We start from the raw sequence: 16,006 nt of genomic DNA, 5'->3' as shown, positions 1-16,006 counted from the left end.
GGCAGGGGTATGGAGTGGGGAGGGGAGAGAAGGGCTAGGAACAAAAGAATAAAAAAACAGAAAAATTCAACAAAATTCAAACATTTTTCTTTTGCTTAACACAGAAGGAGAAAATTTATTATGCTGGCCAAGGTATTCCACTTCACTCTTTCTAACATGCTATTCATTTTAGCAAACATCACACTTATTTTAATTATCTGCATATTCAGTCAAGGAAAAATAAATATAAATAAAACCAAAGTGAAAAAATGTTTATCTTCCTTACTTTGAGAAAAGGAAAATGTTTTGGAAGTTTATCAAAATTGAGGAAAAGGGCAGAAGATAGGAGTCAACTCCCTAAACAATTAGACATTATTTAAAATTATATTTTTTCCCTTTCTACTCCAGTACATGCAATGAATAGGTCATCAGCTAATGCCCAGAAATTCACTGTCAAAGATTTGCAAAGAGTATTAATTGCAACTGGATTACTCAGCCATTTTCCTACCAAAAAATAAATAAATAAATAAAAATAGGCCCAATTGCTTTGATATGGCACAGGTGCTGTAGTACTGAAGCTAGAGCCATGTTGCAGCCCAAATCCTCAAGGCTAGCCCAGGAAACAGCAAAAGGCAAATGTCTGCTACCACAAAACCCTCACCCTAGTGTAAGGGCCTATTTAGCCAGAGTGATTTCACCTCGGTTGAACAGCCATTTTGTTGTTTATGCAGTAAAACTTAAACTGACCCTGCCCACGCCAATCCCCCCCACCCCCCGACCCCCGCCAAAGGAACTTACTTAGAAACAAGTCTGGGAAACCAGTAAAATATGGCCGACCAGCCCCTGATAAAAGAGCCCATATACCAGGACATGTCAGGTCAGGAAGAGATAACAGAGCCCAGATGCAAGGATCAGTCAGTCAGGCCAGGTAGAGACATCCAATCAGTAAAGCACCATACTATCTCCCTGACTAACAAAGGATGTGGGTCCGGCCTTTTGGGCGCCAATTCTGACCAAGGTGATAGGCTAGTTCAAATAGGTACTATGGGGTGAACTGTAATTCAATTGGCCACCCATGTGTGACCTAGTATGACTGTGCAGCTTTCTCTTTATGTTGCAATTGCATTGGCCACCTGTGTATGGCCAGGCTCAACCACATGGCCTTTGCTCTATAAAAGTTAGTCTGTGAGGTTAGGAGGGGTCCCCTCTCTGAAAGAGGCGGCCCCAGCTAATTGGTTTGGTTCTCGATGCTTGGCACGAAATAAAGCCCTGCTTTACCTTCGCTTTGTATTGGTCTCGTCCTTTTGTCCACAGACTCTTCACTAGCACAGTGCAACTGATGTCCTAAAATTTCCCACCTTCTACGTCTAACCCATCATCTTCTGAGATGTTTTTGTAGAGCTTACTTTCTAGTGGGAATTAGTCAAGACAAAAAAATAACACCAGGTGTTGATAAGTACAATAAAGAAAAAGAGGATAAAGGAGAAGAAGCACAATGGAAAGGGGTATGCTCTATGGTGCAAGAAACTTGGGGAAGGCCCCTCTGATAAAGCAAGTGAGAAGAGACTTGATGGAGTCAGATATTTGGCAAGAAGACAAGGCATGTAAAAAGTCAACTAAGTGAAGATATGCTTGGTGCGGGCAAGGCAAAAGTAAGATGGCCAGTACAATGGTTGTGGAGAGAACACGAGAGAGAGAGAGAGAGAGAGAGAGAGAGAGACTCTCTCCAAAACTGGGGGCAGATAAAAGACCTTATAGGTTCTATTAAAGACTTTGACTTTTTTGAATGATGGGAGAGGCCTCTGGAGGGTTTTGAACAGAAGAGTGAAAGAGTCTAATGTGCTTTTTAAGAAGGGTCACTGGCTACTGTGACAAACAGTCCATATGGGCAGCAAGAGTGAAAGCATGGAGGCTAGTTAAGAGAACAGTGCAAAATCTAAGCAAGAGATAATGGCTAAAATATCTTACCTGGACAATCCTGTGAAAAAACTGAACAAACTCCCCTCACTCAAAAACTTCAGGAAAAACAAAATAAAACAAAAGACAATTGATAGTTCCATGTTAAAACCAAGTAACTAGGACTAGAACTCTGAGGATTTTAATGTGATAAAGAGGAAACTATAAAATTTCAAGACATATCACTAACATATGGGATTAATTTTACCATACTATATAAATCCAACCACCAAATATACCTTAGGAAGCATATTTGGACATTGTTTCCCTTCTCACTGAATATTTCATGCATTACATATACATGGGGAAAGGGAGTGACTGGAATCTTGGGAAAATAAAACTGACAAAAAATTGTAAATATTATTCTCCATTATGCCACAAAGTGTTCCTGAAGATGGCCTAATTAAATAGAGCATAATTCCTACATAAATACTACTACAACCAAGAGTTTCAATTCCTAACCAAGGCTTTCAAATTAACCCCAAATGACTAACATCATCTTCTAAAAGCAGTGATAAAACCCTAGCCTAAAATATCTACTATTTCCCAAAACAAAGGGTGTTCTGAAATTAGAGTTGAGAGAAACCATATATGGTATAGAACAAACTGAACTTATCATTTTACACATGCTAAAAAAAGACCTAGAATGATTACAGGATTCACCAAAGGTGATAATTACTAACATAACCCAAGACTAAAAGTTAAGACTCTGGAATCCTAATACATCGTCCCTTTACTGTCACAGCTATTGCTTAAAGAAACAAAACAAAACAAAACTTCTGAAAATGACATGTGCACTGAATACAATGATTATGCAAAAGGACTCAATTGTAGTTAAGTACCCTAAAAATCCCTGACAATACTATCAGAATTAATCAAAATTTAATATTTAAAGCTGATATAGCAACAACATATTTAATGACAAATCACTTTGCTTTCTTAGACTTCAAAAGGGCTTGGGTACAGTGAGGTGGGGTTGGAGAGATAAGATAGGAGAACTGGAAGAATAACCACAAAACAATAGTTGTTAATACAATGAAAAGCGGTGAGAACCGGAACTAGGTTGAGTGGGAGAGCACAGAGTGGAAAAACTAGGTTTGCCATTTGAGTCCTTAATACATCTACCTTAATACATTAGTTATGTATTTTTAGCACAAAGAAAACAAATGTTAATTTGAATCCTCCAAAATCACTCAACTCTCTCTTAACTAATATTCAGAAGTCACATAGTCATTCTTAGTCTATTCTTTGAAAGCATCATCATGTTCTTTGTAATAACTTTTATAACTTAAAATATTCAGGGGCTTATATATTAAAATGCTAGTCTCAAAAGTCTCTTTTTATTCTAATTTCCCAACTATTTCATAAAGCAAATTTCTTCAGTTTAATTGGCAAGGGGAAACATACAGGAAAAGGAATTGTTATTATAAAATATCAACAGACATGACAAGAACATAGTAATATATTTCCATAATTATTTCACTGTAATAAAGTTATTTGAAAAACTATCTTTTAACAATTCACTGTAGAACACATAAGACTGTAAAATATTCACCTGTTTGCATGCAAAAAAAAAAAGCAGCCTTTTATGAATTTTTCAACTCAGAAGAGCTCAAATGTATTTGTGAATGACACACTCTAAAACTCAACTCAAATAAAATTGGCTTCTGTCCTCCCTTAAATGGACACATCTGTATTTGGTATAATCATACAACATTCCCAGATTCTGGATCTCACTATAAAGGGGAAGAAATGTACTATGACTGGGAAGCAAAACAACAAACTGAAATATAGTACTTATGTAAAAATTAAAGACTGCAATAAGTTCTCTAAATTAAGCCAAAATTGAACCCATTTCAACATGCACTGAGCAGGCAAAAAACAAAAACAAAAACAAAACAAAAAAACAAAAAATGTGGCTTTGATATAACTATTTGAAAGACAATAATCAAAACAATACTGTATGTCAGCATCAAGCTAAAAAGCAACCTTTCACAAATTAGCTTCTATGTAATCAGCATCAAAATACAGAAAGGATTAAACACACAAAAAAATTTATTTAAAAAAAAAGTCCTCAAATCCTCAAGATTAAAGCAACAATATTTTTTAAAACATCAGACCTAAAGATTTTAGACAGGTAAAAGAGGGAAGGCACTTGTCCCTTAAAATCTTTCCCTAACTTCTTTTTATTTTCTAATTTATTCTAATAAGCACCCCCCACCCCAAAAAAACATATCCACACCTCTGAGCTTTCTAGTATGATGTTGTAATGAATCCATCCTGGGCAAGATTCCAAATTAGCAAAATGAGCAAAATAATCCTAGAAAGATTTTTGTGTGTGTGGTTGTGTTGTTAGCATTTCAGGAACTGAAAATACTGCTTATGAGACATCTCCTATACTAAGTAGAAAGAGATGAAGACATGAAAAAGGAGTGTGATATATGAATGTAAATATCATTAACAAGTCTTTAAGAGTCTCACAAACACAGGACCCTAACAGTTTAAAAATATTAGGTTAAGGAAATTGAGGAATTTTCATGATATGGGGATTAAGAAACTGACCTTATAAACCAAAAAGTTTCACCTGCAGTCACAAGGCAAGAAAGGACTCCTGTGATTTAACCCCAAATTTATATATGATATCCCAAGTAGATATGGAGTTCACACGAAATTTCCAAGTAACTCAGAACTAAGCAGTGGAAGAGTTACAATATTGTGGCTCTTTTTAAGAGTCATTTACGCAGGCACCTGGGTGGCTCAGTCGATTTGGCATCTGCCTTCAGCTTGGGTCATGATCCCAGGGTTCTGGGATCAAGCCCTACATCGGGTTGCCGGTTAAGTGGGGAGCCTGCTTCTCCCTCTCCCCCCACTCATGCTCACACTCACTCGCTCTCTCTCAAATATATAAATAATTAAATCTAAAAAAAAAAGAAGAGTTATTTATGAGACACTTATTTTCTTTTGCAGTAAGTTATTAAAGACTTCTTTTATACTAATCCTAAAATCTGTCTCTAAGTCTTTTCCATGGATCCAAACAAAACAAGCTGAATATTCTTTCTTAATATTCAATCGTAAACATCCTAGCAATCTATATAGCCCTACCTTCATTACGTTGTAGGATCCTCCAAACCCCAGAGCAAATCACAGGTATGTGTAAGTGTACCCACCCAGACATCAGTTGATGAGTTAAACTAGATAAAATAATCTCTAAATTCCTAAGATCTTATTAAATACTTAGTTAAAAGACATTTTTTTAATTATTATTTAACTAATTTAAAAGTTTATTTAAAATGGGATTCTCAGGGACGCCTGGGTGACTTTAGTTAAGCATCTGCCTTCAGTTCAGGTCATGATCCCAGGGTCCTGGGATCAAGTCCCACATTAGACTCCCTGTTCTGTGGGGATTCTGCTTCTTCCTCACCTTCTGCCTGATGCTCCCCCTGCTTATGAGCTCTCTAATAAATAAATAAAATCTTTAAATAATAATAATAATAAAATAAAATAAAATGGGATTCTTGTGTCTCTAGGTAAATTCAGTAATGGGGCTCCCAAACTATTTCAAAATCAAACACCTAATAATTTATCTCCCCCACAGCCCTGGATGAAACTAAGTATCATATATGCCTTTAAAGAAATATAAAACTATATTCTTTCATCCACTATTCCCACTGCTGAGAATTCTTAAGGAGAAACTTAAGCAGGAATAAAATGCTATCTATATACACAGAAGTGCTCAAAGCATCATTATCTATACCAACAAAAAATAGATAAAATCAAAGTGCCCAAAAAGGGTAGAAAGGAAAACTAAGGGGGGGAAAAATACACACACACCTATTAAAACATATTTTGAACACTAGATAAAAGCAGGAGAGTTTGGTACATTAAGGAATCAAGAGATCACAAAATATCTTTGGCTATGATTTTAATTACAGGTAATATGCAAAAGGATAATGGTTCTGTGGGTAATTTTTTTCTCTTTTCAAAATTTTCTCTGGCATTATGGCTGCATAATTTTTAAATGAAACATGAAAAACATAAAGCTATTTCTATATCATCTAACCTTGACATCTAAAAAAGAATATGAACTTCCCCTTTTGGGGAAGCATGTTGCTGAATTTAACTTATAAGTGCCATTAACTAAATCACCCACAGTTAAGACTACCAAAGTAGAAGAAATACTAAGTCTACCTACATGGTCACAAAGCTTGCTAAATCTAGAACATGCACTTATGAACCACAAGATGCTATTTTGCTGATCTGAGACATTTCATGTCATGTGGTCTTTGTTTTGTTTACATAAAACTCCCATATTTCATTAAAACAGTTTTTGCAGACCACAAATATGTGGCGATTTTACCCCCTGCAATTCCCTGTGACACCAGCTGGGTGTCCTAATGTCCGACTTAGTTATGACTACTTGGAGATAGCATCAGACTCCACAAGTTGAGGACTTGGTCCCACAAGACTGCCCCACCCCGCCCCCGCAACCAGTCACAAGCCCAGGTTATCATGGGTGCTTCTGACCAACAAACTATAGATGGGAGGTTCCAAAGACCTTCTCCTTGGATTCAGCTGATTTGCTAGAGCAGCTCACAGAACTCAGGAATATATTTACTTACATTTACCAGTTTGATAAAGGATACAGATGAATATCCAAATGGAAGAGATGTGTAGGGCCAACTATTTAGGAAGGGGTGCAGAGCTTCCATGTCCTCTCCAAGTGTACGGCCTCCCCTGAACCTCCACATGTTCCCCAACCTGGAAGCTCCCTGAATCCCATACTATTGGGATTTTTATGGAAGCTTTCTCAAATAGGCATGATCACTCAACTCCACTTTCAGCCCTTCTCCCTTCTCAAGAGAATAGAAGGTAGGCTGAAAATTCTAAGCTTGGTCTTGGCGTAGTCTTTCAGGTGACCAGCCTTCATCTAGGGGCCATCCAAGAACCCACCCAGAGTGACCTCATTAAAACAGAAGACACTCTTCTCACAAGGGTTTCAGAAGCCAGGGTCAAGGACCAAATATTAGAATAAAAGAGGTTATGAGTGCTCTTATCACTTAGGAAACTATAAGAGTTTTAGGGGCTCTGTGCAAGGAACTGGGGTGGAGACCAATATGTTTTTCTATTATCTCACACATACCAAACATAAAATATTTGGAGAGAGTTCAACCCAAGAACAGCAATGGCAAAATCTAAATGGAAAGTATAGAAAAAATCCACAATCTTTAGAGAAAAAAAAGAGATGGGGTAGGAAAAAGCTACAAACTGAAGTAGAAAAATCACTGGCTTCTGTCAATTAATGCTGTTAAAACAATTCTTGCTGAACTCAGAATTTCCTTTGCCCAGAATTTCTGGACACTCATCAGTACCCTTTGTCCAGTGGCAGAAAGCTGCCATACACTTGAGTTAAAAACTTTTTATCAGGTTAACAGCAAAGTCTAGAAAGCTTTAAATCTAATTCCTGAATGCCCACTAATTACTAAGATAAACCACAGTTCAACCCAGTAATTGTTGGAAATGGAAATGAAGATAGATGCCCATCAAATGCCCCCATCATTTCGTCAGAAATATCAATTTCCGATAACAACCAGGAAGTAGAATAGCTTTGTACAAGACTGGGCTTAGAATGAAAACTATAATTCTGTCGATTTAAAGACAGCATAAAGATTACAGCAGAAAAAGTTCCCTCTTTCTCCTCTGATACACATACCAAATGCGTTTTTCCCATCTTCTTTAAAATAGCAGGGGAGGGCACAGTAAGGGAACAGAGAGAAAAAGACCAAGATTTCTAAAGGGAATGTATAACCGAGGGATGGTGTCAAGGCATTAATAATGAAAACACAAAAACACCAGAAAGGACACACAGACTGGGGCCTGATATCACTGAATCAGTACATTCTCTCCTTAAGGGCAAAGTCCAAATGAAAAGCCAAATTATAATCAAAAGGCAGGTATATTCTCAGAACAAAGTTTCCCAATGACTAAGAATATTCAATCATGATACCATAGGCTTCACTGTATGGACAGAAATTACAATTAAGTTGACTTTTAGTGTTGGCTGATCAGTGATTCAAAAACCTTGATTCAAATAATCTTGACTATATTTCAGCATTAGGCCACTTCCTATACAGGCCAACTGTTGATGACAACTAGTTTCATTCAGACAATAATCCTATGTAAAACACAAAGAGCTTCATGGATCCATCTACTAAATACTGATTTATTAGTGGAAATATTTCCCTTTACAAAGTCTCATGAAATTAAGTAAGAATCAAATGAATAAATGCAGTAGAAGCACATTACTTTAGGTTACGCTCTCTGAGGGACTGACTGAATTACACTTTCCACTGTAGTCAAGAGTGAAGACAACCACTGTAATACTAACATCCCAGAGAATCAGAAAACCAAAACCCAGAGTTCCTTTAAGAAATCTGTTAGGGCGCCTGGGTGGCTCAGTGGGTTAAGCCGCTGCCTTCGGCTCAGGTCATGATCTCAGTGTCCTGGGATCGAGTCCCGCATCGGGCTCTCTGCTCAGCAGGGAGCCTGCTTCCCTCTCTCTCTCTCTCTCTGCCTGCCTCTCAGTGTACTTGTAATTTCTCTCTGTCAAATAAATAAATAAAATCTTTAAGAAATCTGTTAGAGTGGGGGCACCTGGGTGGCTCAGTGGGTTAAAGAAATCTGTTAGAGTGAATGGCAAAATGATGATACTTTTCTAGTCTATTCTCCAGATATATTCTACAACATTCCACTATACCAAACTCAAGCAATTCTTCTACTCAGGATGGTTAAAATTTTCTTACAACCAAGATCTCTTCCTAGTTAAGCCCTTTTAAGGTGAACAGTGAGGTTCTGACAAATTAAATATTTAATACAGACATGAATTCTTTAAATAACCTTTCATCTAAAATGACTCTTCAAAATAAATAAGAATCATAGGCTTTTCTAGCTCTTTAGGTCAGTAACTTTAATTGGTATTGGGATTATTTCCCATTAAAAAATAATTGTAAAAGTCTTTAAAATATACAATACACAACATATACAAAAATTAGAAAATTCTACATACATAAATCATTAACTTTTTTTTGCAATAAAACATTTCGTGTGTGAAAGTTTAAATTACATTTTTCAGATAGTTTTTTAAAAGGCAGATCTATGAACTAAAGTTCACTCGAATCCTGCCATAACAAGGGGCCCAATCTAACTTTATAATATTGGCTCTCTCTAAAGATTTTTGCCTCTAGAAAATATTACAAAAATGATACACTGAGTTATTAGCAAAATTGTAGTCTCTTTTACAGTTTACAAATAACAAAACAACAGCCTAGCACTTTAAAGTTTCTATTAATACTAGACATACTGCACTTTTAGAAAATGCATGTTTTACAATCCTGTGTTGATAAGAAAAAAAATCCTTAAAACTGAAGCACTGAATTAAATGAAGCAATTATAGATGATGTTGACAATTATTTTCCACTAATGAATGGCTAAGAGACTAAATATCTACTTGTTAACTTGGAAAAGTTGTCCATCTTATTTCATGTGGCTAACTCCTATCTTTTAGCTCTCAGTCTTACTTAACTTCTTCCAGAGGCCTTCGCCAAAGGCAGATTAGATGCCCTAGTTACAGATTACCAATAACGCTTTGTACTTCCACTAACAAAGCGTTTAAATACACTGTATTGTACCTTTCTGGCAGTGACTGGCACAAGCAGGCACTCAAATAACTGTTGAACAAAGAAGTTAAAAGTAAACATGTCAGAATGACTTCAAAGTGGTAGAGAAGTCATCCCTTCAGATCAGGCTGTGGCTGCAAATAAGGGGTGGGAATGGGAGCAGAGGTAGGAGGGTCATGGGTGGGAAGGTACACTCCTTTGTGAATGAGAAAGGCTGTGAAAAAGCTTCTAAAAGTAATATGGTGGTCAAACATGACAGTAAGACTAAGAATGACCATAGGTGGACTTATACTAATCCATTCACCTTTATAATTATCTACATGATTGGTTTAAAAATTAGATGAATCAATTTAAGGAAAACAATACATATTTTATTTTTAAGTCACTTCAAAGACTCATAAATTGGTAAAAATCTCACCTGTCATGGGATCAAAGAGCTGATTAGCTTCTAAGTCTGTAAAAGTACTACTACAGACAGGACATTTGAAGGAAGCCCGGTTGGTGGAATCTCTCTCATCAGTTTCAATCCTCCGTCTCATGTGGTCCAATTTATACTTTACCACATTAACAAGAGTGCGATAATTAATAAAGTAGTAGTTATGGCGAGTGGTTTTCCCATCTGCAGCAGTCTCTACCCTCATTCTGCATTTGATGAACTTGTCTCCCTTTAAATTATTCAAAACTGATCGAAGTTGCTTCCGATCAAACTTGAGCAGCTCCAGCATATCCTCCTCTTTGACACAGGGGTTCCGGATCAAGATGTCCAAGGCCAAAGCATGCTCAATGCCATAAAATCCCCGGATCACATACTTGGCTAACCTCTTCAATGCTGCGGGAACCTCGGTGAGGACATCAGGATCTGCCATCTTTAGCAGCGAACTTCAACTTTAAATAAACCAAATTCAGAAAAAAAAGAGATTAGTTAAGCATAAGGACATAGTAATCGTTTTAAATCTAGAATAATCAACCCATTAGGTAGCTGGCAGCTACCACCTTTGAAATGCCACAAAAGGTACTCAAAGTATTGTTTTAAAAGACTCACAATGTCTAAGTGTTAAAACAGAGAATAAGACTTTTCTCTAGAGTACAAGGATTACACTTAAAAAGCTTGACGTATTTCTTAAATGTTAATTTTTATGATCTACAGTGCTTGATTCTAAAAAGTAACTTACTACCTATAGCAATGATATATTGTATCAAGCCCACTTTATTTCAGAAAGAGGAATAAAAAAGATAAATGAGGTCTCACTACCGTTAATGCTGTAGATCTTCAGGAATGCGGTAAACCCCTGAGAAACTTAGCAGATAGCATATCCTTAAAGTGTCTTTATTTCTTGAGTAAAATTTTTCTATCAAAATCTATTCAGGGTCTTTTACATAGTCATGCTCTCACAATAAAATCACAAAAAGCCAATAAACACATAAGTAATCCCTGGATGAGTGTTTGGCAAAATTACTGTTATAAATCTGAAAGAAATTAACACTTAGATCCAGATAGCTTTACCAATCTTGCAAAGTTAAACCTGATGACCAATTAAGTAAACAGTCCTTAAATTAAAAAAAAAAAAAAAGCCCAAGATACCCTTAAGTATTGGATCCCTTCGTGCAGGACAAAGCAGAGGCTAACTGCACCCAATTCTCCTGTCATGACCCAGAAGACTGTCTTCTACAAGTTCAAACTGGCATGGGCTAGACTCACGTGGCTGTTTAAAAAAAGCCTGTGCTTTGGAATTCAGTTAGCCTGCATTTTAGCAGCTATATGATCCTGAGCAAATCCCTTAAACAACTTTACATTTTACTCTGAGAAATAAGGATAATATCAATTACCTAAATGAGGCCACTGTGGTGAATAAATGAGAATATTAACCAATATGCTTATTAGAAGTACTTGTTGATATCTTCCATACTGATTTAGTATGTCTCATACTAGAAGTGACTAAGCTACCGACACACACTACAGCTAGTGAAATTTCCCTACACTATAGAGAAACTCTTAACAGAGACATCCCACTGAACTATTTCAGTGGAGAATTATATTGTTATTACCACTAGGTTCTAAGGAAACTTTTATTTATCATCAGTGGTTATCAATGAAATCAGACTTAATAGCTTTTTTAGAATATTTTTAGATCCACAGTACTATACTATCAAGATATTCCTAAACAACCAATCAGGAGATAAAGCAGCACCTAGATCCTGAGGTCCTAGACCTTCCTGTCATCCTAGCACTTAAGGATGCTGAGCAAGTACCTGGATTCAGCACCGGAATAGCATCATAGCAACAGGGTACACTTTGTTCTTCTTTCTAATTTGACCTATACATTGTACTTGATCCCAGTTTTTTGTTTGCTTGTTTTACCAAGTCAACAATTGGCAGAACACAACACATAACCTCTGAAATATCCAAAAGACCAAATATGGCACACATATGTCAAAATAAATTACTTTTTCAGTATTATTTCCTACAGTTATATTGGCCTCCCTGGCCTCCCACCCCATACATTCCATTTTCTAGACCAGTGATTTTCAACCCCGGCTGTAAAGCAGAATCATCTGGGGAGCATTTAAAAATACCCATACTGGGCCCCATTCCCAGAGATTCTGTTTCAGCTGGTCTGGGAGAGCCAGACTAGGCATCATGTTTTGTTGGTTTTTTTTTTTAGATTTTATTTATTTATTTGACAGACAGAGATCACAAGTAGGCAGAGAGGCAGGCAGAGAGAGAGAGGAAGGGAAGCAGACTCCCCGGCAAGCAGAGCTCCCAATGCGGGGCTCGATCCCAGAACCCTGGGATCATGACCTGAGCCAAAGGCAGAGGCTTTAACTCACCGAGCCACCCAGGCACCCCAGCATCATGTTATTTTAAAAGCTCTTTAGGTGACTCCAATACACAGAAAAGTCTCTGACCACTGTTTCAGACAAATTTGGTGGGTCGCTATTACGTGTCCTGCCAATGCACATTATCATTTCGCCTGTTTCCTTTGCCTGAAACACCTGAGGGGGCCCTAAAGATTTGAGCAAGGGAGTGTTATGAGGCACCCTGCAGGGCAATAGTTCTGGGTTTTGAATCCCAGTTCCACCATTTCCTAGACTGTGACCCTGGAAAATCCTCAGTTTCCTCATATACAAAAGTGACTGACAGCACCTTCCTCACAGATTTGAAGTACGGATTAAATGAGATAATTCAGGTAAAGTGTTCTGCTTTCATGGCTGGAATCCTAAGAGTACCGTTAAATACTGGCATTGATAATAAGACCCTGTATTAGGAAAGTGACTCTTAAGAACAATAAGAGAAATGAACTGAAGTATTGAAGATGGAGGCACTGAAAGAAGTATTAGGAGCCAAAGTAACCAAACCTAAAGTAAGGAAGATAGGGCAGGATGAATGAAATTTATTACAGAAACAAAATTAAAAGAATCTGGTAATATGTTGGAAATGGAGTAACAGAGTAGGAAAATTTTAAGTAGTAATTCGGGTTTTTTCTTTTTTTATAGTATTTTTTATTTGTAAACTACAAATAATGTATAATTTATCAATTAACCATTTTTAAGTACACAGTTCAGTAGTATTAAATACAATCATAATGCTGTACAATCACCACCACCCATCTCCATAACTCTTTTCATCCTGTAAAAGTGAAACACTATACCCATTAAACAATGACATATTTAATATTATTAAATAATAACATATAGCTATTTGCTTTGAGCCAGTGTAGCTAGGAAGAGAATACTGCTACTGTGAAAAATGGGCTAACACCCGAAAAAGGAAGAGGTTTGTAAGAAATGAGGCATTCACTTTTAGATGTTTGTGTCTCTGAGGAAATAGAAAAGGCCATAAGGATGTCGGGCAGGTAGCTGAACAAAAGAAAGTGAAGCTCAAAGAAGGCAGCTGTTCAGCTTATCTCTAAATTCTAAAATCATCCTTCCTGACCATTTTGTTCTCTCCTCTACAGACCTCTACTTCCCCACTTACAATGAATCTCCTACTCAGTCTTTGGATTTGTTATGTTACTAAAGTCAGAGGTCTCAAACTAGCAGCCTCTGTCACATTGTTTGACCCAAAAAACATTTTGAAAATTTTCTGAATTAGTTGTCAACATTGGAAAACTGATAAATTTCACATAAATTTCCATTCTTAGCTTGAAAACTGGAAATATCTAAGGAAAAAAGTGAGACCACGTTCCCACACGAAACAGTAACCTGAAGCTGAAGAGAGCAGTTGAGTTTTAAACACGGAAGGAGACTGGATGGTCTCTGCAAACTTTTGGAAGTATGACCTTATAGCACCAACTTCTGCTTCTTCTTTTTAGACTCAGAGTCCATCAGTCAACTCCTAGCCTCACCCACCTCCCTACCCATCCAGACCCCCAAAGGCAAGTTGGTTTTGTTTTTGAACCATGTTTTCTCATCATACAAAAATTTAGACAGGCACAGGCACAGAATTGGAGAAACAAAGGTGAAATGAATGCTTTCTCTGCACTGTTTATCCTTGTCAGCCTCATCTCCAGGCACACTGCTATTCTCTCAATTCCATGAGCCACGCATGGTTTCTCCATCACCAGGCCTGAAAGAAACAGCACATGCTGTTCTTTATGCCCACAAAGCTAAGCTCAAACTCCCTTCTAATCAACCTTCACATATAAAATGACATTTCTCAGGGAGACCTTCCCAGATTCTCCTTAGTAGCTTAAAATGTTCCCCTTTCACACAGAACTCTTCCCCTTTCTTCCTTGAAGTGAGTAGATTTGTACTTTCTTCGTGTCTCTCTCTTGTTCACCACTTCGCAACACCCAGCCAAGCTAATCAAGCACTTTCATAAAACTTTCCCTAAGTCTCCTAAACACGTGTTCATCCAATATGCCCACCCCGCCAGCTTCCGCCCTCCCCCCACACCCAGTTCACTTCCTTCACTGCTGCTTCCAGAGTAGAAAAAGACAGGCTACTGAAAACCCTCACCTTAAACTTCAAATGGCTTTAAGCAGGAGGTGACAGGCTCAAATTCGCTATTTTAAAAGATTATGCTGACTACAGGATGTGAAATAAAGGAAAAAGGAGTAGATGCGGGAGTCCAGTTAGATGATTTCAGTATACCACTATTCCAGTTCTAGAAGAACTTGGATCCTCTAGGACTAACTGTGATTTTTCAGTTACCATGTTTCATGGTATTTTTCACACCTTCACACACAAAGCAGCATATCACCACAAAACCTGTGGACCAGATGCCCTCCAAGAATTCGGTTCAGTAATGTTCTCTCCTTCCCACTGACAGACCCCGAGCCCCTAAATTCCCTCGGAATGTGCCAGGTGAGTCCTGGGGCCACACTCGGCACATCCAAGCCCGTCCTACCCGAGGTCGCACACTGGCCGCTCCGGGGTCAATGGTTCTTTGGAGGACCAAATCAAGAGACCAGCTAAGGGGAGGCGGGTAGCTAAAGAGAAAGAGGGGGAAAGACAGGAAAATCCTGAAATGCGACGGGGACTGAGGAATCGAGAACAAGGAACAGGTAACAAGGTTTACCAAAACGAATCCTCGAACACTCCCACTAGAGCTGCCCTCAGCGCCTCAACTACCGGCTTAAACGAGCCACGCCACTTGTGCGACAAAGAAAACGCCTGAATCCTGCGACCGGCTTTGGAACCCCCTCACCACTTTTTTAACCACGCCGGCCAATCAGCACAGTGAGGCCTTCAATCAAGACAGTCACGCCCTGACTAGCCAATGAAGTTGAAGGTTTTCCCTTCCATACCGAGCTCTGGTTGGCCTACCATCCCGGAACAGGCGTTAACTCCAGGCAGTAGCAAGATGGCGTCCCTGGATCGGGTGAAAGTACTGGTATTGGGAGACTCAGGTGAGCGATTTAATCCACCTTTAGGGCTCCTGATACTTTTTGAGCTATCCGATAACCCTCTTCCTTCACTATTTTTCCGCTCCCGCAACAATCTGGCTCCGGCCACTGCTGAAAGCCCTCTCAAGGTCTAAAAACTACACTTCCCAGAGGACTTCTCTGTACTTGAGGAAGGTGGCGTTGCGCGCGGGGGTTGGGGAGGGGGGGATGCGCGCGGAGGCCCGGCCTTTCTCCGCCTTCGCAGCTTTCCAAGTCCGTCTCCCTGGCGACCACAGTCTAGCTAGCTTGTATTCTCAGTTCCTTTGTTTTAAAAGATATGCGGACATTGAGTATTGTATCAGGCGCTGTGACGTTGGGGCCCTGCCTTCAAGAGATTTTGATCACTAAGGAATTCAAACGTGCACTAAGAATGATACTGTTCAAAATGCTTTACATATATCAATTCTTTTAACCTGATAGCAGCCCTATTAACCCCGTTTTACAGATGAAAAAGTGAAGAGGAGAGAGGTAAATGACAGAACCTGCCCACGCACTCAAAACACTGAGCCA

General features: G+C 38.4%; 2 protein-coding genes across 11 annotated transcripts in view; one reads left to right on the top strand and one right to left on the bottom strand.

The window, feature by feature from the left end:
- The window catches only part of GTF2E1 (general transcription factor IIE subunit 1), a 45,116-nt gene extending 29,470 nt beyond the window's left edge, over positions 1-15,646 (bottom strand). For 4 of the 8 annotated variants that reach the window (XR_200840.3, XM_004772782.3, XM_004772786.3 and 1 more), the window contains exons 1-2: positions 15,130-15,287; positions 10,027-10,493 (exon numbers count right to left, since the gene is read on the bottom strand). Coding sequence is in view for 7 of the 8 variants with exons in the window: in XM_004772782.3 (XP_004772839.1) it covers positions 10,027-10,474 (448 nt within the window). In the remaining variant the exon portion in view is untranslated. The other 4 variants (XM_004772784.3, XM_004772783.3, XM_045088435.1 and 1 more) reach the window with 4 other exon arrangements.
- The window catches only part of RABL3 (RAB, member of RAS oncogene family like 3), a 30,847-nt gene continuing 30,234 nt past the window's right edge, over positions 15,394-16,006 (top strand). The window contains exon 1 of one of the 3 annotated variants that reach the window (XR_006609105.1): positions 15,394-15,460. Coding sequence is in view for 2 of the 3 variants with exons in the window: in XM_004772779.3 (XP_004772836.2) it covers positions 15,415-15,460 (46 nt within the window). In the remaining variant the exon portion in view is untranslated. The remainder of the gene's footprint in view (positions 15,461-16,006) is intronic. The other 2 variants (XM_004772779.3, XM_004772778.3) reach the window with 2 other exon arrangements.

The sequence above is a fragment of the Mustela putorius genome, unplaced genomic scaffold (genome assembly GCF_011764305.1).
Source record: "Mustela putorius furo isolate JIRA1106 unplaced genomic scaffold, ASM1176430v1.1 tig00003834_pilon_pilon_pilon, whole genome shotgun sequence".
In the NCBI taxonomy this organism is placed as follows: domain Eukaryota; kingdom Metazoa; phylum Chordata; class Mammalia; order Carnivora; family Mustelidae; genus Mustela; species Mustela putorius.
The sequence above is the reverse complement of the archived record's forward strand: the minus strand, read 5'-3'. Positions and strand labels throughout refer to the sequence as shown.